The sequence below is a fragment of the Caloenas nicobarica genome, chromosome 4, assembly GCF_036013445.1.
Source record: "Caloenas nicobarica isolate bCalNic1 chromosome 4, bCalNic1.hap1, whole genome shotgun sequence".
Classification (NCBI taxonomy): Eukaryota; Metazoa; Chordata; class Aves; order Columbiformes; family Columbidae; genus Caloenas; species Caloenas nicobarica.
The window spans coordinates 11,901,872-11,926,750 of record NC_088248.1 but is presented as its reverse complement, the minus strand read 5'-3'; the positions used below and the strand labels follow the sequence as shown (position 1 = coordinate 11,926,750).

The 24,879-nt window shown below is 38.4% G+C and overlaps 2 protein-coding genes across 2 annotated transcripts in view; one reads left to right on the top strand and one right to left on the bottom strand.

Moving 5' to 3' along the window:
* The window catches only part of USP53 (ubiquitin specific peptidase 53), a 37,942-nt gene extending 28,779 nt beyond the window's left edge, over positions 1 to 9,163 (bottom strand). The window contains exons 1-2 of the mRNA XM_065633630.1: positions 9,071 to 9,163; positions 795 to 1,472 (exon numbers count right to left, since the gene is read on the bottom strand). Coding sequence (XP_065489702.1) covers positions 795 to 938 — 144 coding nt within the window. The 5' untranslated portion in view covers positions 939 to 1,472; positions 9,071 to 9,163. The remainder of the gene's footprint in view (positions 1 to 794; positions 1,473 to 9,070) is intronic.
* A 621-nt stretch (positions 9,164 to 9,784) lies between these two features.
* SEC24D (SEC24 homolog D, COPII coat complex component) overlaps positions 9,785 to 24,879 on the top strand; it is a 215,781-nt gene continuing 200,686 nt past the window's right edge. Inside the window, exon 1 of the mRNA XM_065634358.1 lies at positions 9,785 to 9,860. The gene's annotated coding sequence lies outside the window, so the exon portion shown is untranslated. The remainder of the gene's footprint in view (positions 9,861 to 24,879) is intronic.

Here is a 24,879-nt window from a genome sequence, read left to right as displayed (position 1 = left end):
GTAAAAACAGAACAGTGGGCAGGTAAACACATGCAAGCAGTCGGTTTGTAATACTTATAAACAGTAAAAATAAATCTAAACCATATTTCTTTGATATCAAGTATATCTTCTACTTTAATTCCACAAATCTTTCCTAAGATTAGAATCGAAGCTTCCAACTTTATGTGCATGTTCTGATATGTCCCAATACCACAGACTCACATGCTAATTCTGACAAAATGGCATTTTAATAAAAATACTGTCCTATTCAAAACAAATAGTAGTACTGTTTGCACCACACTAAAAAGCATCTCATAAATTTTACCAAGTAATAAAAATGCTACGTTTGACAGAAACATTAGTTTTAAAATTCAAGCAGTAAGTTTTAAAGTTATGAGTCATAAGTTTCCAAATATGAAAGTTTTCCTGATATTCTTAATGCATGCAAACAAAATGGCATCCTGTCATTTTTCTCAAAATTAAATATTTAACACTCATAATCTATTCCTTAAAATGAAATGCTAAGTAAAATTACTACTAACATAGTTGTCTCTTTTTCTACAATTGCCACCTTTTCTTTTCCAGGAAAGTCAATTCCAAAAAGACATGCTATTCTGTCTTACTTGAAATCATTAAGAACTTTAATTGAGAACAGATTTTACCACCATTGAAAAGTGAGCTGTATTTTCTGTAGAATACACATACTGCAATACAAATGGTAAAAACAGCATTGCCAAGAGAACACTTTTCCGACTATGACCATCTAAGCTGCTACAAGACCAGAACTATTTAATAAATAAAGTTTTTTTTCTCACCTGAACAGCACTATTAAGAAAGCAGCTGTTTTGACCCGGTTCATTTAATAAGCCTTTTGTAGGGGCCAGGGACAGTATACTTCCAGGCTGATAAACTTTTCCAAGGTTACCCCCAGGTCTTCTCAAGAATTTCACCCATGCCATTATTTTTTAGACTTTATAATTGTAATATTTACACTTAAATATTTAAGGATGTGATGGGTGCAAGGCAAAGAAGAAGGTTCTAAGCGAACTGCTCCAAAGTCACGGCATTCCATTCAACTCTATGCAACAGTAACCATTCATGGGTTTAAGTCCATTTTCCATGAGCAGCTGTCAGCCATCTATCAGGATCAGTCTGTCAGTTAAAAGACAGCCATACAAGATTTTAACTCAGGCTTTTTAAAGTGTCCAGTTAAAGTTAAAATGTGTTAAAAGTTATTAGAATAAAAACTCTCATTAAGCAGGTTGCACAGTAACTGATTTCTTCTTCAAGGGATATCAATAAAGTATCACTATAAATCATCAGTGGTATTATACTGCAAGGTCATGTATATCACAAAAACTGAAAGTTCTTGACAGGCGTTATACTCCCGTTCTCTCATTTCATTCCATCTTCTTTTTACTTTTAACTGTGACCCATGAAATATATTCCAGTTTAGAAGAGTCCATGGTTATTTCATTCTCTTTCCAGTGAATCTGAAATAGGAAAACAAAACAAACCACAGAAAATATAGAGTTTTCCAAAATGTTAAAGACCTGCTAAATCAGAAAAGAGATCACAGCTAAAACAACTTCTTAATCTAAAGGCAGATGCAATAACCTGCGAAAAGGATAAACAATCACCACCCAGAAGTTGTTCTTAAGGCAGAAAAATTACTTTATCTGTCATAATCGATTATCTTCTAACTTATTATACACCTCTAAAGACCATGATAAAATTACTGTAAACGGTTAACAATATGCGACAGTTTGTAAAAAGACCACATAACACGTGTTACTTCACCTTTGAGTCTCTTAGTATAATAAAAATATTACTAAGAAATAAACATTTTTATTCAACACTTGAAAACCTAAGATGATTTAGATTTCAATATCCCAGCAACTCACATGAACTGGTAAGTGTTTCTATGTATTAAGATTGCTAAAATGTTATAGATGGATTCTCAACTAGTACTCCACAGAGCAAGAACATTCTGATAGCTGTCCTAAACCAGTGCCTGTCCCAACAACAGATTCCATAATTTTCAAAATCCAACAGTAAGAGTTGTTTCTCTAATTGCTGAAGGTACATATTTATGGCTCACCATCCAGAACATCACCACAGGAACACGTAAAACCCATGCAATGATCATCTCGCAACAATGGATTATTCAATCAGTCTGGCTTAACTACAACATCTACAAACATTTGAAACAACAGCACAGAATAGAATAAACTGAAACAAATGAAGGCAATTAAGGCTGCATATTTGTGAAACACACACAAAAAAAGGTGAAATTTGGGCCTCATTTTACAGCAAAGATATTCACCTTAGATTTTACAAGCATGTGAGATACTAAAGACATAGCAGTATACTTCAAAATTTGCAGCCTTCTCACTACTTTTTTTTCCACTCTGCAAGCCTTTCAAGATTGGTAAACAGCACTGAAAAACAAAAATAAATGTTGCAGTTCGAAGGATGTATAAATTGGAAGATAACTCTCCCCAGCTCAGAACAATCAACAACGCATTCACATCTCAAAGTTCTACAGTTCTTAAAAATTGTACAGCTGAGATAGCACAGAAACAAATCACATGACTTTCAAAAATACCTGCAGGAAGTCTCGCACCCCTAAAACCATTCCCCTTTATTTAAAGGAACCATTGGTACTTGCTTGTGTTATTTAAAAAATAAAATAAAATAAAAATCAGTAACTGGAACCTAACCAAAAGTCCCTTTTGCCCCATGTATAATCAAATATTTTTGTTTGTTTACTTTGTTTTGCTTGATGTTACTGTATCTCACCCGTAAGTAATTTGATTTAATAACACTGGAAATAGTAAGTGCCATTTGTGACAGCACTGAGCTGAGTCTGAAATCTAAATGGAAATTGACCTTGACAGAATATCATGTGATAGTTCTGTTTACTTTATGTTCACTTCAATAAGCTGAGAAAGGTAAAAAAGAGAAAAAGATGTAGCAGGTAACCGGAAAAGCATATCAGTTTAAGATCTTATTAGAACCTTAAACTAATTAAAAGGAGTATCAACTTCAAATTTTATTTCCACATAAAAGTCAAAGTGCTCCACAGCATAACAGCTATTCTTCTACAAAGGACCAAACCCTAAGTAAACAAGCACAGAGGTGAACGTAAGAGTAAAACAAAGATTAACAAAGAAAAATATTAAAGATTATCTGAAGTCAAGTATGCAGAAATGGTAACAGATCTGTACAAAGCAATTAAAGGAAATAAATTATTTTTAACCAATGTTTTCATTGCAAAGTTTCAGTACAGTACATAAATAGAAAATAATGAGTCACTACAGTAAAGATTAATAAAGAGGAGTCAAGGAAAAAATCTAAGTAGTATAGCTGTTTATAATCAGATACATATATGTGCACACATATATAAAAAAATACATGTACATATATCTTCAAGAAGCCAGTACCACATATCAAAAGCACTTACTAATATGAACCACCATTTGGCCCAAAGTCTCCTGGTATAACAGGGAACCCTAACTTTTAATTCCTAAAAATGTTATAACTATGATTTAAAACACATTTTTTAAAAAAATAATGTTACATTCAAGTCTTTCAATATTCCTATATCCATGCTGAAAAACTGACCTAATACACTTTTGCCACAAGAAAACTTGCTCCTTGACATACCAGAGAAGCTTCTTGAACATGCACTTTCCTGGCAATACAGAGTTCTTAATTCCATTTTATATAATTTGCCATATGGAGAAGTATGTATGGTTTTCTCCACTCTCCTGCTGCTGCTCCAGAACACAAAACTGAGCTTAAGATGAACAATTTTTTGCAATCAGCAATATCAAACTGTTTATATTGAATAGGGAAGGCGGGGGTGGGGGCAGAGGAGGAAAAAAGAGAGCTATTGTGGAAGATGCTGGCAAGGATGTATACATTTTTCTGGATTTAGACCATCCCTGTATAGTATTATTCCACTTTTGACAAGCCTACCTTCATTGCACATTGTTCACTAAACCAGAGAAGTGATGCTGCTAATCAACCTTGGTTCCTCCCACCTCCCACAATGTTTTGTTAAGCTTTTAGATGACTGGGACTCAGACCACTGACTCCCTTAACCTAAGTTAAATATTCTATAGAACTGTAATTAGGAACTGAAGACTGTTCTTACATGTATGTGGTAAGCCAGTGTTGCTAAGAGCACTGTAGCACAAGCCACTGGGATTTACCAGTTCTTCTAGAGTTCTTGGTTTGACAAAGCTGTGGTTGACTGAGGATAGATCATAAGCCCTTGAACCATACCGAGTCTTCAGTAGGTGCAATCTTTCAGCAAAACAGTTACTTCACATAGTGTTACTGACATGCTACATGCTTTTTAGCAGTTTAGAGTCAAATAAATATTCTTGCCCTTCAGACTAAGGGGATCAATTTTGGATGACTGTTCTCAGCCAAAGACACTAAACTCTCAAACCAGTATCTATTTATCTGCCTAAGTTCTTCTACCTTGCCTAGTTTCAGTCACTGTTTTTCAGTAACCAATGATCTCATCAAGCACCTGGCCACCCTTTGTTGTGCAGAGCCGTACAGGGCAAAATATAATGCCTGTTACGAATTTCTGGCACTTGCCTTTATTGCTTCCAGAACATCAAACACACTAATCAGTAAAAACACATGTTGTCACCTGTTTTGTAGATATACTCTAGCACGTAACTGCGGGTTGCGTAGTCTTTCAATGTACAAAGCAGCATCACTAAGTTAGCTTAGAAATCAGTGCAGTTACTATTAATATTTTACCTAAACAAACCACGTTCTAGAAGCACGTTTGGGTTTATGCATCTTAGAAATCAATTTATATAAAACTGATGAGATAAACAGTTGGTTCTGTGAATACTGGAACTATCAATGCGTGGCTCCTGACAGATTTCTGTCTCATGGCTGAGTTCTCACAGTTTTCTCCCTAGTTGGGGCATATGCTGACACTGCTCCTTACACTTTCTTACAAGGTCTCTTGAAGCCAGCTGCCTATTCTCATGCACACTGTAAGTACATCACCGTTTTCAAGACTTCTATCCCTTCTGTCAAACTTTGTGGGAACCTGCCATAGGATTCAAAATTTGTTGATTCTGTGTGTCTGAAATTGGGCTTAAGAATCATTATTTCCATCTTCTCAGCTTCATTTTGCAAGTACTCTCAGTTGTTGCATAGATGACTAACGGCAACCCTTTCTCCTGCCCGATGCTAAGGTTACTTTTAAACAACACAGCTTTTTGGTTCTGCTGGCTGTTCACACCTCTGTGCTGAGCCTGGCAACCCACCCAACGGTGTGACAACTCTAGTAAACCGATTTCTAAACTGATATATGGTATAACTTCGGAATTTAAATACAAGACAACAAAAATGTAGAAGAAAGAGTGATTAAATATATTGCAAGGAAATTAACTGATGATGGGAAGCCACTAGAGTTTTCTGCAGTGAGACAACATTATTAGGACTGTAATCACTTTCTTCTCCTCAACAGAATGAAATTCATGAAATATTCAAACACTGCAACTGTGAGAATTTGAGTGTTTTCCACAGTTCAAAATTTTGTCATTTAAAATTGCCAATTTTTGTCAACAGAATAAAAATCTGATTTGTACTTGACAATATTGGAGGTTGCAATGATTTTGCCCTGCATTTGGGGGAAAAAAAAAAGCCAACAGTGAAGTTGCTTTAAAAATGTAAAAAAGACTGAAATTCAAAATTAATAAACTCTTATATGCATGTCAATGGGGCTGACTCATAATTTTTTTGGTCCCTGCACAAATCCTATCTCCTTCCACCTTTACCATTGTGTTGAACCATATATGTCAACAGATCTCATTTGTAATACGATACACTTAACACTTTTAGTAGTCAGCAGTCTATGCCTTTGAAAAGGATACTATTCACTTCAAAAGCTCTCAAATCAATCTCTTTATGATTCTCACTATTTGAAACATCAGATGGATAAAAACCCCCACTTTATTATTAGCACTTAGTTGCAACACACAAAACATGAAACAAGAACAATGCTAAAGTACAAGACCAAAAGTCACATTTCCAGCAGTGACCATTGGCCCTGATTTTGCAGGCCATCTGCAAGTATACCAGCCAGTGGTATTTGGCCTGACACATTCTTTTTGCGTTCAGTCACTGACTCAAGAAGTCCTCAAGAGACAAAAGTGGTGTTTGATGATTATCTGTTCTAGAAATTCTTCCAATCAATCTTAAGATTTTGAAACGAACCTTCTTCTGTTTTAAAGACCTCTATTGTCTCTTCTGCAGCCCTTATCCATTCAGCTGTCACTCATATGCCCAATCAATGCTCCTGTACGTCGTAATTCTTTGTATCCTTCCAAGATGGGAGAACCAGAAATGTAGGTGCTATCCCAGATGGCTTTTGTAAAAGTATACAATTTTTTCTTTAAGCTGTTCCAATAAAAACTTCCCTGTTTGCGTCAGAACCAAAACAACAGGTTCACAGTTCAGCATCTCTGGACTGTTACAACTAGGAACCAACTTTAGAAATAGCTACAATGGGAACTCTGAGTAAAGATCTTAAAGAATACAAATTCCCAACCCATGACACAGGCCAGCACTTACAGTGAATCATCGTGCACATAAAGTCTTAGACTAATGAATTCTGATGGACAAGAAGGATAGAAGCAGCAGGAAAGAAAAGGCAGCAAAAAGTTTCAGCTATAAAAAGTTTGGAACCCAAATGCCCTAAAGGAGCAAGTTACCTTGCAGTTTTGTCATTTAAGTATTTCTTCCTACTGATTTAAAATATCAGTATACATAAGTACAAGACCTGTCAAGAAGATCTGAAACCAATCTGAATGCAATGAAATCTCAAGAATACAATTCCTGATTTTCCTCACTGACAAACAAAACTATAGACAATAATATTTTGTTTTCTCCATCTTGCTGCTCCTTTAGTTAGTGCTTTGTTCAAAGATTACCATGCACTCTTTCCTGAAGAAAGAAGGTATCTTTACTATCATAATCCTCAAAGTTGCCTTTTTATCCCGGATTAACTGCCTGTCCAAACTGTAACCTTGCCTTTCAGTTTTCTGTGTTGATGACTGATAATTTACAGAAGTGTAAAACACCAAGTTTTGTTCCTTCCAAAAGAGCTTTCCGATTTCTTAAGTTACCAGGAAAAACCATGTAACTGAGTCAGAAGGAAGAGTCATATGACCTTCATCTTTAAACCTACCCATATTTTATAGGCTTGACAAAGAATGTTCTGAAACTTTAAACTTCGTCTATTTCTTCACAAACAAATCCCTACAAACCTATCTACAAACACGTCCCTCAGTCCACACATCTAAAACTCTGATACACTTCATTTCCCCATTACAGCTTCAATACATCATTTAACCTGGCCCTAACAAACTCAAACTTGTTTGCTTAAACAATGAGGATATTTTTGAAGAACTCTCTGAATGGGTTTCATTCCCATCACAATGTTCCTCAAGCGACTAAACTGTTTTACTGTATCAAGAGGCATTAACCAAGGAAAAAAGACAGTGTTGCTACCAAGATCTTGGAAAGCAATGTAACTGAAACACATGACAGTGCTAATACCCTGACCCTGAAGTCCCATGGGTCTCACACCCAAAGAATTCTGTCAGTAGTACGTCACACCCACTGCATGACTGAAAAAAGATTCTGCACTATCAAGTTTTGATAGGAAAGTCAAGTACATACTTTAGGTGTTTTTACTGTCAACATTCCACTGGTCTAGGATAGTAACTTTTTATACAAGTAATTTGATATTTTTTAAAAAACCACACCTTACTTTGCAACAATTTGTTAGGGGAAGAAAGGGTTCCGTATCATTTGATGACGCTAATTTCAGATTATTCAGATTACAACATAAACTCTCCCTATGTTTATACCTAAAATCCCCCTTTCCTTCTACAAGAACAGAACAGTTAATAATAAAGCCAAGGTAGTTTCCATTGCCTAGAGGGGGAAGAGGATACTGTATCATCAATCAGAAACAATACTATTCACATGATTAAGTTTTTGCTGCTAAAATAATCCTAGTAGCTTCAAAGTTAATCAAGAGGGGATTTTTTTGCATGTGCAAAATAAGCATTAAGTAGAGATATATAAAACCCACACTTATTTTGGGAAAGGAAAAATACGTGTGGGGAGAACAAGTCATATCTTCTCTGAAAAGCTGATTTTAAAATATTTGCATTGAAAATCCAAGTAAGGGATAAACTTAAACCTGGATGAGATGCTAAGCAGGCAATTTGCATACATCTACCTACGTGCCTCTGAAACAATCTGTCCGAATACAGCAAATAACACAGCCTCCAAACACTGTAACCTGATTGAATTTCAAACAGCTCCATACTACCTGTACCGGCATTTCCTGTTCTAAACAGTCTTTGAAAACACTCCTGAAAAACTCGCTAATGGGCAGGTGACTACCGCGCTAAACATTAACTTTACATTCTGGCTCTTCCAAAGCCAACATACGAGCTTGCACCGTCTCGGCACGAACACCGTGTCCGTGTCAGAGGCAGCCTGCCCCTCCGCACACCGCCCACCGGGACGGGGCAGCGCTCCCCGCGAGCTGTTGTTGACCGTCACCCACGCCGTCCTCAGGAGGGATTTAACCCCGGCGCCGCCCACCGCGGCAGCGCATCCGCGCCGGGACGCTCGGCGGCTGGGCGCGCTCCGCGGGCAGGGGCCGCTGGCGCCCCGGGCGGGCGGTGGCGCGGGGCGGCCGCTCACCGGCGCGACGCGGCGCCGTGAGGACGCGACGGTTACGGCCCCAACGGCCGAGCGCGCGGCGGCCGCCCCTCGGCGGGACGGGACCCCCGGGCGCCGCCAGACGTGGCGGCAGCAGGTGAACGGTCCGCAGGGTCCTGACGCCGCCGGTGGATGCCGGCCACCTCGCCCCGTCCCGCGGCGGAGCGGTGGCGGACCTCGCTCCCCCTGCCCCAGCTCAGGACCACGCTTGCCTTCTCCTCCCCCCCCCGCCCCGGGGCCGCTGCCTCGCCTCCCGCCCCGCCGCGGACACGACCCTGCCCGACCCCCGCCGGCACCCCCCGCTCACCTCCCGTCCCCAGCGGCTCCCGCACGCAGCTCCTCTCTCGCCCCCTCCCGGCGGCGACTCCGGGCGCGACCCCGCCCTCACAGCAACTTTTGCTCCCGCCCCTCCTCTCCGAGTCTCGCGCTCCGGGGCGGTGCGAGCGCGGGCACGTGTGCGCGCGCGCCAGCCAGTCCCGGCGGGGAGGCGGGGGAGGCCTCGCGCGCGCGCGCGCTCCTCGTTCCCCTTCCCACCCTTCGGCCGCGCGCCTGCGCAACGGAACAGCAGCGTGGCCGAGCGGGGGAGGGCGGTGCGCGTCCGCCCGGCCGTAGCCCGGATCTTCCTGAGCGTGCGCGGCGCCAGGAAGAGGGAGGGGGCACTGAGGGAGGACAGCCGGAGGGGGAGAAGCGCTGGGAGGCGATTGGAAGGGCCGGGCCAATCACAGTGCGGCCTTCCGCTCTGCCCGGAGAAAGCGCGGTAGGTGAGCGCGTCCCGGTACGTCAGCAGGCGGCTGGGCCCGCGCATGCGCAGTGGGTGGCTTGGCGCCCTTGGCGTTCTCTCGGCCCAGCCTTGGCGGGGCTCTCCGCGGCTGGGTGGCGGCTCGGGGCCTTCGCGGGGCTGTGCGCCGCTGCTCGCGCGAAGTCACGAGCGGGGGGGCGGGGGGTCGGTGCGCGCGCGCGTGCCCCGGTTCCTGCGCGGCCTTCGCTGCCCGCGGGCGCGTGGCGGGCGGTTGGCGGTTGGGGGCGGGCCGCGCGCCCGCGCTCGAGGGCCGCGGAGCGTTACGGGCGCTCAGCCGGCGGGACGGGGCCGTGGGCAGGTAAGGGGCTGCCGCAGCATTCCGCCTTCCCGTTCTGACACTGACTGAGGGTGCGGTTGGCCCAGGTGTAAAAGCCGCTGTGGCTGCACCCCCAGGTAACTGGGAGCTGCTCTGAAAGTTGTCCAGCTACAGCCCAGGAAGCGTCTGTTGGGGCTGTTCCAAACCACTGGATTCTCGAGTTAATAACCCTTTAAAATGAACGAGGCAGCGGTTGTTTTTCCAGCAATTGTTTTCCAGTGCTCGTTTCAGGATGTGTGTCTACGCACATTGGCTTTACTTAAGATGCCCGTGAAAACAGCCCAGGCGTGCAGATGCTGATGGCACCAGGGCAGCTTTGAAGCCAAACCCCAAACGAGTGTACATACGTCTCAAAGCTGCCTTGCGTTTGAGTTCTGTATTGCCCAGAAAGATCCTATGTTGTATGTCAACTGCTTGTCGTTGCCCCAGAGTCATGTTCCCTGTTATCTTTATCTGGTCTATTATTTTGGGGAGGGAGGGGTCTTTCCTTTTGTTATTTGCAGAAGGAATTATATGTTGATGAATACTTAAATTCCTAGTTGCTGAAGTACCTTCTGTGTTTCACTATTATTATCATCTTCCTGGATAAACGTGTCGATTTCATTAACACATTTCATTTCTAGATTACTGATGTTATTTTAAGTATTACTACACCCAACATGAGTCCTTAGCATATGCATGGTGCCGAACACAACTTTTTACATTTTCCTTCTCCTAGATGCTTTCTTTATGGTCTTTCAGGTTTGGAAAAGTGCTTATATGTGTGAAAACATGTTCACTTTTCCAATAGTGTCTTCTGCAATAGTAAAGAATTTCCATGTAAAGTTCACTTCCTGCATCTCCATTAGGTCATCCAGATTGCAGTCTCATTTCACTCTACAACTTGCTGTGTGGGACACAAAGCACTACATCAAATCGGTTCACTGTCCTATGTAAACTCTACTCTTTTGTCCTTGTATCTGTTTTCATTCAAAACATCTTGTATCTGTTTTCATTCATTCATTAAAAAAAAAATGTAATACATTTTTATCAGATTATTTATGGTAGTGTTTCTTCCATTATATTGCTAGTGTGAGAAGCCCAGCTGCAAAGGCCATTTTTTCAATCACACTCTTCAACATTTTTCAAGGAGTGTCCAACTTTTTACTTCAAAAAACCTCAAAAATTATTTCAGGATAATTTCATTAAATTTTCCAGGCTTTTGTTATATATATATATATATGTGGCCAAGCTTTCCAGTGATTTGGATAGTCATATTCGCAAGTTGGAGTAATTTAATACAGATTTGTATAAAGTGTTTCTTCTTGAGACTTTCAGGTGTTATGGCCAGGAATTTATATGGATATAGTTTCAATTTTTTAACAGACACCATACTTGTTTGCCTCTTATTTTCTGAAAAATTTCCTAGGTTTTGTGATTTTTGAAGAGGATTGAATATCTGGCTGCGTTGTCCTAAGATTCGTATAGTTTGTTGGCACAATGAGCATGTTCTTGATTTGGTTTTTTGTGTGTGTGTGTGCGTAGTTCTTCGCTGTTCATTGATAGGTATTCTTTCTAGTTGTCACTGTAAATTTTAAGATAAAACATGCTAAAAGGGTGTTAACATTACTGTTAAAAATCCAGTTTTGTGGTAGTTCATCTTGCTATTGTATATTTATAAAAAACATTCTGCTTATCATTTTGGTTAGTATCAGTGTAGTCCTTGATTCCTGCATTACTTCTTTGCAAACGTAGTCAAGCAAAGGCATCTGTGAATGCCAAAATAGGATTATGACCTCATTCTGATTATGACCTCGTTTTGATATTTTTGCTTTTCCGTGTACTCTGCTATCTTGTTTGCCTCTGCCCTTTCTTCACCACAGATTTGTTTTTCACTGCTAATATTTTAGAAGTCCCTTAGGATTTATACTGCTTTCTTCTGTTCCTTTTTTCTTAGGCTAAGCGTAGTCTGTGAGCTTTAATTATGATATATTTTAAGGTTCTTTACCAGTGAATCTTAACAGAGTCTTCCACACAGTTCAGACAGAGAATGGCACAGGTGTGGCACAGGAAGCCCTAAATGAGCTAAAAGAAGAATTTTAAAATTAGAATAAGTGATGCAAGTGCAAAACAATGCTACAAGGGCAAATGATTTCCTGGTGTAGTTATTGTCAGTACAGGATATGTGCTATGCATGATGCAGGGATGCAGAAGAATATTTATGTGGTTTTAGTACTGATGTTTATGTAAAGTTTGGTAGTATTAATAACATAGATTGTTAAACTGGACAGTCGACTAGAAAGTTGAAGAGGTATTAAACTTGGAGGAAAGGCATCCAGAGTAAAGTAAAATAGGCTTTTACAGTTCTACTCGGTAATCCAACCATTCTGTTTGACTCTAGGCTAAGAGGCCAATATTAAGATTTCCAAATGGAAAAAACAGTGTGACAGGGTGGTTGATGGCAGGGGTGGGTGTGACATGAAACACTGAGCTGGAGGAGAATGGAGGCGACCCATACCAGATCCTTCAGCATATCCAAGGCATTGGGGTTTTGCACATGTCCAATCCAGGGCAAAACATATTTATGGAAAGTTATGTACCAAAAGAAAAACATCGCCAGGAGACATCAAAACATTTAAAAGTTTTATTGCATTCAATATTTATTCAGAAAGCTGCAGGCATCATACATCATCTTCATTGATGAATGAGCTGCGTGTTTGTGTTTCACAGCTGCACACAAGAGGGTGTATTTTTGTATTAGAAATTTTCTGTTCCAGTGTAATTTATACTGTTGTTGCCATTGGCTGATCTATAAATAAATTCTCATTCCTTCCTCTGAAATGTTTTTGTATCGTGTGTTTTGTATATACAGTGTTTCTATTGACATTTGAATACCTGTAGCTGTACTGAAACACCTGTTCTCTCTTTTCTTTCATATTTCTTCTTAACACTTGGAACATGTTTACAACAACCTTTTCAAACGGTTACGATCCTGTTCTTGTTCAAATGATTCATAAATTCAAATCTTCCCAGATTGGAGGCATGGAAGACTAAATTTTGTGGGTTTTAAAAAGATTGTTAAATGTTTTATTGAGTAGCTAATTGATTTTGTTGTTGTTACTCTTGTTCTTCTGCGGTTTTAAAAAGACTGTTAAATGTTTTATTGAGTAGCTAATTGATTTTGTTGTTGTTACTCTTGTTGTTCTGCACCGATCTTTCTTCCTCCTTATGAGCTGATAAGCATGTGAAATGAACTTCACACACTTAACAGCAACTGTATCTGTACTTACTGGGGGATTTTTCAGAAAATAAATGAGCAAATTATGTGTAGGGTCTGAGGCAGAAATTTCTACAAGCTAATGCAGAATTTAAGATGTGGTTTGTAAGTTAAATCTTAAAAGTGTTTTCAGTGAATGTAGTTCAGCAGTACACATATTACTGCTTCATATGGTCCAATCTGTTCTACCATTCAGTCATAAAGAATTTTACGTGATCAAGTACCGTTTATCATTGGCTTTAAGACAGTGGTGGGACATTCCTGTTATACTTGAAAAGTATGCTAAATGCTAGTGCTAGGAACCGCCATCATGTTTTTGTGAAGTAATTACTGAGCTCTCAAGAGAGTGTCTGAGGCTGTGCTACTCTGCTCAGAAGAAAAAGAAGAAAATCATTCTTCTAGAAGAACCTGCAGTCTGAAAGAGATCAGGGAAACTGGGCCATAATCTGCATAGACAGTAGCAGGATAAAGTTTGATTGGGTAAGATAAGGGTTACTTAAGATGCTCTATTGCCCAACTACTTAAGAATATGTGATTTTCCATGTTCTCTAAGCCTTTCGGGTATCATTAGATCATATGTTTAAAGTTCTCTGCCAGGAGAGGAGAAAAAAAATCTTTCAAGTGCCAAGACACTGTTGTAGTTACTTGTCTTCAGGAGCAGTGGTTTTGCACTAGACAGCTAGCTCAATGCTCTTTGGAATGCTGCAAGAATTAGCTATAATAAGAAAACAGATTGATAGGGAGGAGAGCCATAAAGGAGCAAACCAGAGAAAAAGCAAATACTGTCTTTATTACTTGCAACATAAAATAATAATCATATGCATTTGCTAGGAGTGCTGAAAGGAAACCCTGACAACATATTAGTCCAAGATCTTTTCTCTAGGTTTTGCTCAGCTGTATTATCACAAAAAGATCCAAAACAAGAACAGAACAAGTAAAAGATGTCTCTTCAGCTTGCAGTAAGACAAGTGAGGATACATTATTTCATAGGTAACTTTAGCTAGCTATATTCCAGGCTTCAAGTCCCTCCTACCATGAGTACCTATACCTAGAACCTTTCCTCTTAAACATGCTGGAGCAAGTTTTCCTTACATATCCTGTAGCACGTGGTGTCATTAAGCTTAGTCATCTGATTGCTTTGTCATTCCCACATCCTGTATAGAGTCTAAAATTTCTATGCACATCCACATCCATTTTCTTCTTCAACACAGGCTAGTGGAGCATTTCTTTAAAGACTCATTCAAACAAACATGTGATGCTCAGTCAGCTAGTTTCCCACTCCTTTTTTCATTCTTTCTGGAGCACTACATTTAAAAGGTATTTTGTCTTCGTAGCCTTCCTGGCTGTGCTTCTGATTATGGACATGCTGCGTGCCTGTTCATGCATACTGGATCTGTGAGAAAGGGCTAAGCAACAGCAAAACACACAGAGTTGAGAACAGAATGAGGAGAAATCCAATTTAGGAGGAGGATATGGAATAGTAATGACAAAAGTAAAGGTGAAAAATAAGAATGGAGTAATGAAATGAGAGTTAAAATTAGCAGTAAGAAAAGGAGAAGGCAGCAAAAAGAAATTGAGGATATAAGAAGATGTGAATGAAAGGAGAAAATTGATCCTGTCTGGAAAAGCATCACTTGTTTTTTCATCTTAAAAGCTCTAAGTTAAGCTTCGGAAGCAATGGGAGTGTTAAGAAGTGTTGGTTTATTTTAGCTAGGCTGCAAAAAAAGTCATACATAACACAGCAGACCGCAAGAGAGTTTAAATAAAGGGGCATTACGGACTTCCAGGGAGGAGCCTGCTGCATGCTGTCTCATGGGCTGAGATTCTAAACTTAAAATTATTTCTATTCAAGTTTCTTCTCCTGCCTCCTTTCAATCAGCTGTAGACACACTTTCATAGATAATAACCACTATTTTTCAAGTCTTCCTTTAGATGCAGAACTGAACACTATATTTTGCTGGTACTTATTCATTGTACACTATCATGACTTTTTTTTTTTTCCCCAGTAGTTTTCAAGTGCTGAAATGTTCAGTGGAGTGGCAAAAACAATTTCATTGAAGTCATCTAGAATTTCACCCTGAGAATAAGAAACATTGGTTTTCATTCTTCTCCAGACCTTTTGATGATAATGGGCCTGGAACAAGATCTGTGTGTGCATGATTGTGTTTATTCTTTAGGAACAAGGGAAAAAAGCTAGAGATTGCATAAATCTTGCAAATGAATATTTTTACTCTTGGATAATCCAGTTTCCAGTCCAATACTCTAGTTCCGTGGAACAACAATGCAACTGAAATCCTCTCCAATTTTAGGCTGTTCCATTTTTAAACTTAGTTCTTAAAATCCTGGAAAAGTAGAAAGATCAGAAAATTAAATGCATGCAGTATATATCAGGCACTTTTTTGAAACTGTGTGCTCATGCTCTTGTAAACATGAAGTTTTAATTATGATCTTTGTGTTGCATCAGTCTTGCACAATCCTTTCAAATTTGCAGGTCTGGTTTATTGTTTTCTCTTAGGATATAAGTCAATAAGAATGGATGTTTGCAACAGAAAGATAAAAGAATGAGAGAGAGGCTCCCTCAAAAAGCTGATTCCTTGGATTCACATGTGGCTAAATTGAGCTTTTTGGGTGAAACACAACATGAAGTAAAACTAAGACAAAAGAGCAGTATTTAAAGAATACAAAAATTAGGAATACTATAGTGGTTAACATTACAAAATACATAGTCTGTCTCATTAAAACTTGAAAATACATGAAATACCTCAGATAACAGAATACAAAAATGTTTACAAGTATTTAAAAACCTGATTTTGTCCTGTGTCAGAAACTGAACATTATTTAATTTAAAATCAATTAATTGAGTCCACACCTCAGTCTATACCTAAGCAAAATTTAACAAGGTCATGTTATAGAATAGGCTGATTAAAATTAAAAAAAAAACAAAACAAAGCAACCAACCAAACACAACCAAACAAAAACAACAACAAAAAACAACCAAACAAAAAACCAAACCAACCAACCAAACAACAAAAACCCACACCCAAAACAGTTGATTTGTTAAGTGTTCTCAGTGTTTATTGCATTTCAGGATTTAGCTTATCCTTTTTTATTTTAATCCTTTCTGAAGTTATGTATGGTCTGTAGTGTAATATAAAATGTTTAGCCCTACTTCTGTGCACAGAAGCTGGTATTCATTTGAAAACTAGTAAATTACTTTACACATGTAAAATTAATATATATGAGTTCAGTCTGTACAAAATTTAAAACCCAGTATTCAGAGAAAATGATGACTTTGTGAATATTACCATGCTGAGACATCCATACTTTTTTCTGTTTCCAGAGCTAGCTAGTTCGAATGCCTCCATAGTATGTTCTACTTAAATTGTGGAGAAATCTATGGGAATGTGGTTTTTTAAGTTGTCAGATAAATTTAAAGCCAGATCAATTCTAACCTTTAGTAAAAACTTTTCTTTTAGTCCCTGGTTATTAATTCTCTTACAAAAGCATGTCAGTACTGTTTTTCTGGACAAGCGAAGGAAGAGTAGGAACCACTTGCTTTTGGAGTCAAGAGTGAAGGTTTCCTTGGGTAGGCTCAAAGCTGAAATTAACGACTGATTAGTGTCCTGTAACATGGAGAGGACATGGACAGTAAGGTAAGTTGGCTTTTTGTTGAGTCCAGACACTTTTTGGCTTTTCCTTGTACGGATAAAAAAAATCTGGAGGAGGAAAAAAAAAATCAAGGAAATGGAAGTAAGTAGGATAAAACATCTGTTTTTCCATAGATCATGCCAACCTCGCTTACTTTCCTTCTGTAATACAGTAACCCCTTTTCTAGACAAATAAAATTGTTAAAGTGAAGAAGAGGGGAATTAGTAAGTTAATTGTCAGATGGGCAAAGAAATACCTCAGAGGGAAAGGTGGCAATACGTTATGCTGAATGGCAAGGAAAAGTTCTTAGAGCTCTGTCCAGAAATTTGTATTGAAGCTGATATTGTTTAATATCTCCATTAGTGATCTTGGCACAAAAAATAGAACTCGCTAATGAAGTTTGTTGACATCACAAAGGTGGGAAACAGTTCCTATAGGCTGGTGGTGTACCAGAATAATTGGATGACCTTGAAGAGCAGAGAAATAAAATGGGATAAATAGAATAATATAAAATACAAGGTCATGGGCTTGGGACTAATAAGAAAGGCTCTCTGATATGAGCTCAGAGCTTGTCAGATAGAAGATGAGAGAATACGAGAAAAATGGATGTATAAGCCAAAGAAAGGGCAGCTGTGAGCTACTGATTTGATGTTACTGTAGAAAATGTAAATTTAGCCCTGAATTTCTTTTACAGATAAGGAAGTACCAATACCACATGCAGTACATGTGGCTGGTGAAACTTCATCTCTAAAACTGAGAACAGATCTGGAAAGCCACATGCAAGAAATTGGACTTAGAAGAGCTGTAAAACAAATAAGTATACAGTTTTAAAAAATCCTTACTAAAAGGGAGGAGTGGACAAGAGACTGAAAGAACTTGGATTATTCAGTTTAGCCAAGTGAAGTGTAAAAGACCTTACAGTTTTTGAATATACTAATTGAAGCAAATATGACAGGAAAGGAAGCTTGTTTTAATTTAAAGGAAAAAAAAAACTTTTGTTAAGAAATTACTATAAGCTGGGTATGAATAAATTTAGAGTGGGAAATAGGGGAAGGCTTTTTAACTGTCAAAGGCTCTCAACATTGCTAAGAGAAAATGTGATCGTTATATGATACAATGATCTATAATGCGCAAGGGACATACTGTAGAATGTAACTTGTTTTGTCCTGTGTTTCATTAAGGTGTAGTTAAAGCACACTCAGGGCTGAACTGTCTCATATATGGTAGTTTAAAGCAACCTTAGTCTAAACCAGGCTGGTACAGGTGGTAGAGGCAATTGTTAGATTTCTCCACAGTGCTGCAAGTGACAGATTGAAGCACTGTGCTGAACAGTGCGCTATTGGTGGTTTCTCTTTCCTTAGAAGAGAAACAGCATGGTTGGGATGAATGCCTCCTGTCTTCATCTCATGGAACTGCAGAGTTGCAGGTCTGCTTTACCGCTTTCTTCCCACTGTGCTTCTGATTGCCACATTTTCCTTTCTCTGTGCTTATTTTATAAGACATAACTGAATGAATGGCAAAGTAGTATCATTAAATACATGGAGACTTTTTTGTTTTTATTTTGAGCTGTATGTAGTGTCACTTTCTTTTCAGCAACCATGCATTAATGAAATGTATTACTACAAACCCCATTTTAGTTTAGTAAATCTTGCTGTAACTCGTCAGTTTTCTCTTCTTCCTATTTGAACGGCATGTTCTTTTGATTTTTTTCTTTGCCAGCAAATAGTCAAAGTGTTCTCATTAAGAACCTGAGGAATGACATATTGCTAGAATTCAGCTGCCAGAATTAAGCATTACTTGGCTTGTTGACATACGGTAGGGCAGCCTAGGAAGAGCCTGTCATGCCTCAAATGTTTGTTTATAGTCATTTGTAGTTATCTTGCATAGTCATGTTTCAGTAATCTTGAGTGTAATGACTACAGTAACTACTGTTTAAAGTTAATATTTTGCCCAGCTTGAGTAACTTGGCTCTACAGAGGAGTTTTACAAAGGAAAAGGAAGTCTAATGATACTGTCTAGACTACTGCATGGCTGCTGGCATTTCCACTGTGGGAATTCTTAGCCTGCTGCTCTGTATGCCACTTAAGATCTCATTCCCTACAGTGTCCTTTTAAATGCTTCTCCACTCTTTTCCTGCTCCTGATGTATTTTCTTGCAGAAGAATCCTGTCATGTTATGAGAAGAAGATTTGAAGCTTTTTTTTTTTTGAAGATGACTGTCCAGATGTCCATCAGAACTACAGAGAAATCCAGTTCTAAGTTATACCTTCCACACAAAGCAGCCTGAGGGCATTCCTGCATTAATGAGTACAGCCAGCTCTGAACTGGCAAAGTTCAGGCTGTTCTTTGTACAGACCTCACTGAATATTTTAATCTCCATTTGCTTTTGAAAGAACAGTTGGCTCACAATATTCAGTCTTATTTTTACTCTTACAGTGATTTATAAATCCTCTGCCTCTTGTAACTGTTACTGAATATTGTCTGAAAATGTCTCTCTGAAGTAGGGAAGTATAGCAAGTGCTAGGCCAGGTATTTTGGACGGAAAGTGTGTTCACAAGAAATACAATTTCCATCTGAAAATAAAACATTTTTTAATTCATCTTGAATTTAATTCATAGTTTTGGCCAAAAAATAAGAAGAAGGAAGTTATTTGGGCTTTTAAAAAACTAAAGTTATGTCTTTCTATTTAAAAACTTTCCAAATACTAATTGTTGATACTTACTTTGATCAGTGAAAATCTGCCCACTGTAGAATGGAATTTGTTCTTTCAAATAAAATGAAAGCAGAATGTTTTTCTACCAGTAATAATTCTTGTATCTGTTATGCATCATAGCCTGGAATATTATGTATATACTCTTGTACACCTATTTTTTACTTTATTTTTTTTACCATGAAATTTATTGTTTTAAATGAAAAAAAATACAACCTTCATTAGTGTTTCTATTTTATTAATAGGAAAACTGAGGAACAAATTGTATATGTTGTGTCCAAAACCAGTCTGTGATGGACCTGAGTAACAAAGCTTGGATTTTTCAGACTTTTTTTCCCCAAGACTACTCTTGTGTTCTAACTAGTAAAGTGAAACTTTCCCTTCTCTTTTATCCGTTTTCCTCAAACTTTGTATAATAATCATAACTTACTGAAAAAGTTACTTTGATATACTGTGAGCTGATGTGTACTTAATATGTGGAACATGGTGAGTGTGGACACGGGGAGGGTGAGGTCTCACTGCACAGGATCAGGAGTCTTGCCAAAGGTGTAGCTGAGGTCAGGCTTTTGTGTTCCCTGCAGCGACTGTACTCTGTGTGGGAGGTTTTAAGTTAACACTGGTTCTGTCTGGTTCTAACTTACATTTTAAGTGTTCTCATTCACATGCGGAAATTGGCTTTCCTCCATCTGATCCCATAATGGGTGTTTTGATGTAAACTAGTAAAAAACTGTACTAGTGACACTTGCTAGAATTGTCATAGTAGTTTAACACATGATTTTCATGAGACAGCTAGAAATTGTTTCATAGGACTGCTGGATCCTTCTAATCTATTAACAATCTTTGACAGCGCCCTGTAGAAGATATTTATAGAAATGTGGGGTGATCCTTCTCATACAGCTTTCTGTTTTCCAGTGGTAAGTCCCAGATTCAGCTCATATAGTAGCCATTACCTGTAATAGGCATAGTTACCACTATGAATTTGTTTAATCCTGTTTTGAAGTTTTTGACCCACAACATCCTATAGCACCAGGATCCATGTTTCAAGGCACTTTTTGAAAAAGTATTTATTCTGCTAATTTTAAAGTTGTTTCCCTATCATTTTATTAAGAGTCAGTTTGTTCCTGTGTTATTGTTCCCTCCTCATCTTCTCCATACCATTCATAGAGACCTCTGTCATAACTTCCTTTATTTGTGTTTAGATAGTCTAATTGCTGTTTCCTTGTTTTTCATTGTCTTTTTATTTTCTGAGTCTCCTTTACTCTACTCTTAAACCATGCTAACTTTTTTAGAAGGAAGGGTTAGAGTAGTTTTTACTTACTCTGAACACTTAACCTGCAGACTGTTTATCATAATGTATTATTTCCTTGAAAGGATTTTACTCTTTCGATGGTTTTTAAATTTCATCTTAATATAAGTATTTTATATTAAATTTTTGTTTCTTAAACTATATCAGTATGTTGACTGCATGCTATAGCTTTTTTGTCTATATTCTCACACCCAATTACGTAACAGCTCTGTGGCGAACATGTTATTTATAAATAATTTAGAGCACTTTATTTGTTTTTGAACAGCATGTAGCCTCTGGGAATAATGAAAGAACCAGCACTGCATGACTTGTCAGCCCTGTGGGGATCTTCTGGTATTTCTGTCTAGACTAATAGTAATTTATGGAACCCACACTGAGAAATTCTAATCTAACATACATAGGATTTTATGTTCCACAGTCTTACTATATTTTAAGAAATATGTTTTATCCTGTTGTTTTAGGGATGGCCTGACATATTTTGTGCTGGTTCTAAGGCCATCTAACAACTGAAGTAGAATGCAGATTATTCATGACTGGTCTGAAAATAATTTTTAGAAAATCTTAGCAGATATGTGCTCATTTTTTCCCCTACATTTCCATGCAGTTTCCCAGAGATGTCTGAGGCATATTAGGGTTATTTGCACTTCATCATATGTACCATGCAAAATGGACTGCTTATGTAGTTAGGTCCAGCTCTATAATCTCAAACATCCTTCTTAATGCTGAATGCATAGTAGCTTTGGTAGTGGCATACATTTCAATTACAAACACACATTTGAGATGTGATAAATGCCACGAATGATGAAACTCTGTCTGCACAGAGGTCAGTGCCAAACCCCTTGTTTGTTTTCACTGGGATCAGAATTCCATCTCCAATGTGTTTTTCCTGCTTCTGATAGAGACAATGCATATTACATTAATTAACATAGAAATACTTTGAGACAATAGAACAATATTTTATTTCCACAATTATTATTTGTATGGCTTATGCAGGAGGGAAAGCAGCCAATACATGCTGATATGTTTAAGGCATCTAAGATGTGAGTATGCAGTTAAAAGAAATATGCATCCAAAGTACCAGATTAGGTATAAACAAAATGTTTCTGGACAGTAATAAAGTAACAGCATGAATTGTTCATTTCCTGGTACTGACCCGTAATCTCTGTTACACAATAACTAGAAAACAGTCAGCTGCAACTTTTTGTTGAAATTGGGAGAAATGCCATGTGTGATTTCTATTACCGAATTCATGCAAACGTACCTTATACCAGACATAAGCAAATAGCACACCATCAGAAATCAACATCACAGAGAGTGTGGCCTGCTGGATTCAAGAACGAATTTCAGATCATGTACTGTATGTAGTACTTCTGAAATTACTTCAGTGCTGCCAGTGAAGGACTTACATATTAGGGTAATTTGGCTTATTAGCTTAGCTAAGTAAAGTGAGATACGAATACATAATTTTTATGAGCATGACCAAAGTATGTGAAGTAGGAATGTCATAAGTGATACCAATAAGCATAGTTTCAGGCCATAAGTGTATACGGTTAAAATACTAACTCCTTCTGATGACCGTTGTAGCTGATATCAATTTTATCCTCAACACTGCAGACAATATAGGCCATGAACCCTGGCTTTTCATGTCAGAAGATGTTTAAGGTGCAAATGTTTAAAAAAAACCCCTTATATTCATGGAGCTAGTCAGAAGTAGCTTACTTCTTTTCTACATACTGTAATCACAGAGTATTTTGTATAGATTGGGAAAGAGCAGATCTATTTTCTTAATTCACCACAGTTTTAGTGAAAACAGTTAAACAAATTTTTGAGTTCCCTTTCCACTGCTGCAATGGGTACCTTAATTTAAATAAAAATGAGGCTTAAAAAACTTTGGGAGCAAAGACTTCTAGACATTTAAAACTATGTATTTACTCTCACCACCTTTCTGCCTTTTCGTCTTACCCTTCAGACTCTTTCTCTTTTGGAAGCCAATATGGGTGTCATGTGATAAAGTGTAGATGATGTTATAAACACATTTTCTAAAATATTTATATACCTGTGATTGTTTATGTTTGTGTAAAGCTGTTGCTCATGTGACTTTTCCATTTAATCTAGCCTTTCAGCTGTATTCCTTAAACAAAAATGAGCTTTTAGAAGCGCCACTGAAAAATTAAAAATATGTATTTGTTGATCTTTCCAGACCTATAACTAAAGAAACCTTTATTCTCTCATTTCAGAGCCATCTCTTTGTCTACAAAAATTAATACAAATATTGGTCTCTGAAGTTCCTCATCATTATTTAACCAAAGCTAGTCTTTCCTCTAGTTATAGGATTCATTTCAAGTGCCATATTAATTATCTCACAAAATAAATGCAGGTGCTAAACCCCATTGAAGTCAATAGAGAATATGAATTCCCAGCCTTAACAAGGCATCTTCCTTTGTGGCTAAGGAATTGTTTTTTGACAGAGAGATTTGTTCATTGCAGTGGGACTTGTGCAATCAGGCTACCTCTAGGCTGATGCACCCAGGGAGCATTCCTGGACACTGGCACTCGATCCTCAGTGCCGTTGAATACTCAGTCCATTGTGCAGTTCTAGCTTGTGCCAGTGAATGCTCTCCCAAACAATTCCTAAGCGTGGTCCAAAAGGTTAATGTGGCTAAGGGCCTGTTCCCAATAGGCAGTTTGGCAAAAGCCACCCAGTATGGCAAGTTTAAATAGTATGGCTGCAAACTCTTCTCTGACCAGTGACCTTAGTTTTAGAAAGAGCTGTCTGGACACATCTGATTTATTACTGTGTATGTTTGCTCTATGGTAGTAGAGTCAGGAAAACAGGAGGCACAAAGTTCTTATTCTTCTGCTGTAGCTGATGATTGTGGCTGCATGCTGAATTAGAGCTACCAGTTTTGCTGTGACACAGCTCATTTCAGAAGTCTCAGACTGAATTAGAGGACTTAAGGACTGTCACTAATTTCCAGACACATCTAATGCTGTTATTTGGACCATCAACTGAACACACGGATAGCAGGCTCAGTACTTCTCTAACATCTTAAGCCTTCTGAGCCCGTTCTACTCCAATGGATCTGTAGATGTACAGGAAAGTAAACTTACCATTATGTATGTTGTGTAAGAAGCAAGATGCCATACTCTGCATGTATAGGTTATTTTTACAGAGTACACAATAAATTTTATGTGTTCCTTCTTCATGGTCTTCACTGTGCATGTGCTGTGCACTGATTTTCTGTCATTTCTGTTCAAATAGGCTTGTCAATGATCATGCTGGCTCATAAAAACCAAATTCCTCTTGTTTGTATTGCTCCTCATTATATTTTTTTCTTTAGCCTTCATATTTTTAGGCTTGAAGAATTCATATTTTTTGTCATTGTCCATATAATTGTTGTACAATGTCCACAGTTAGGGTCCCCAAAGTAATCACTAATCACCAAAAACATAAATATTAAGAAAATATCTGGAAAAAAAAGTTACCATAGACCTTGAAAAATTTTATGAATACTCTGATGTAAAGAAAAAATTAGTATCTGAGACACCTGGCAGCCTCTTGGATGTTGCATGTACACCTGGAGACCATAATGGCCTGGAGAAGCATCTAAGATATATGAGAGGAGAGTGGCCTCTTGGTTGAAGCCGAGTATCCTGTTTCAAAACACAAACAAACTAAACTGTGTATTAGAATATCCAAATTGATATTTGCCTCTTACTAGAATGTAGTCGTAACCTGAAAAATGACACTGAAAACCAGCACCCTCTTACTGATTTTTGCCTGCCTTCCTGCATAGTTACAGATGCGTAAGAAGAGCCTGATAGTTGTATTTCTAAAATGTCAGAGCTCGCCAGCATATTGAGAGCAAGAAAACTCGCATGCTTTTAAGTCCCAGTATATACTGTGGCTGTAGGGAAAAAGGTGTATGAAATTTCTTTCTAGTAACAATAAAGCGTTTGTGGTAACATAGCGATACTAATTTGGTATGTTTGACATAACCAGTCATTGGCAGGTTTTTTAGTTGTGATTAACACAAACATTCTAGACTCATCCAGGAAATACCTTTGTAATTTTTCATATG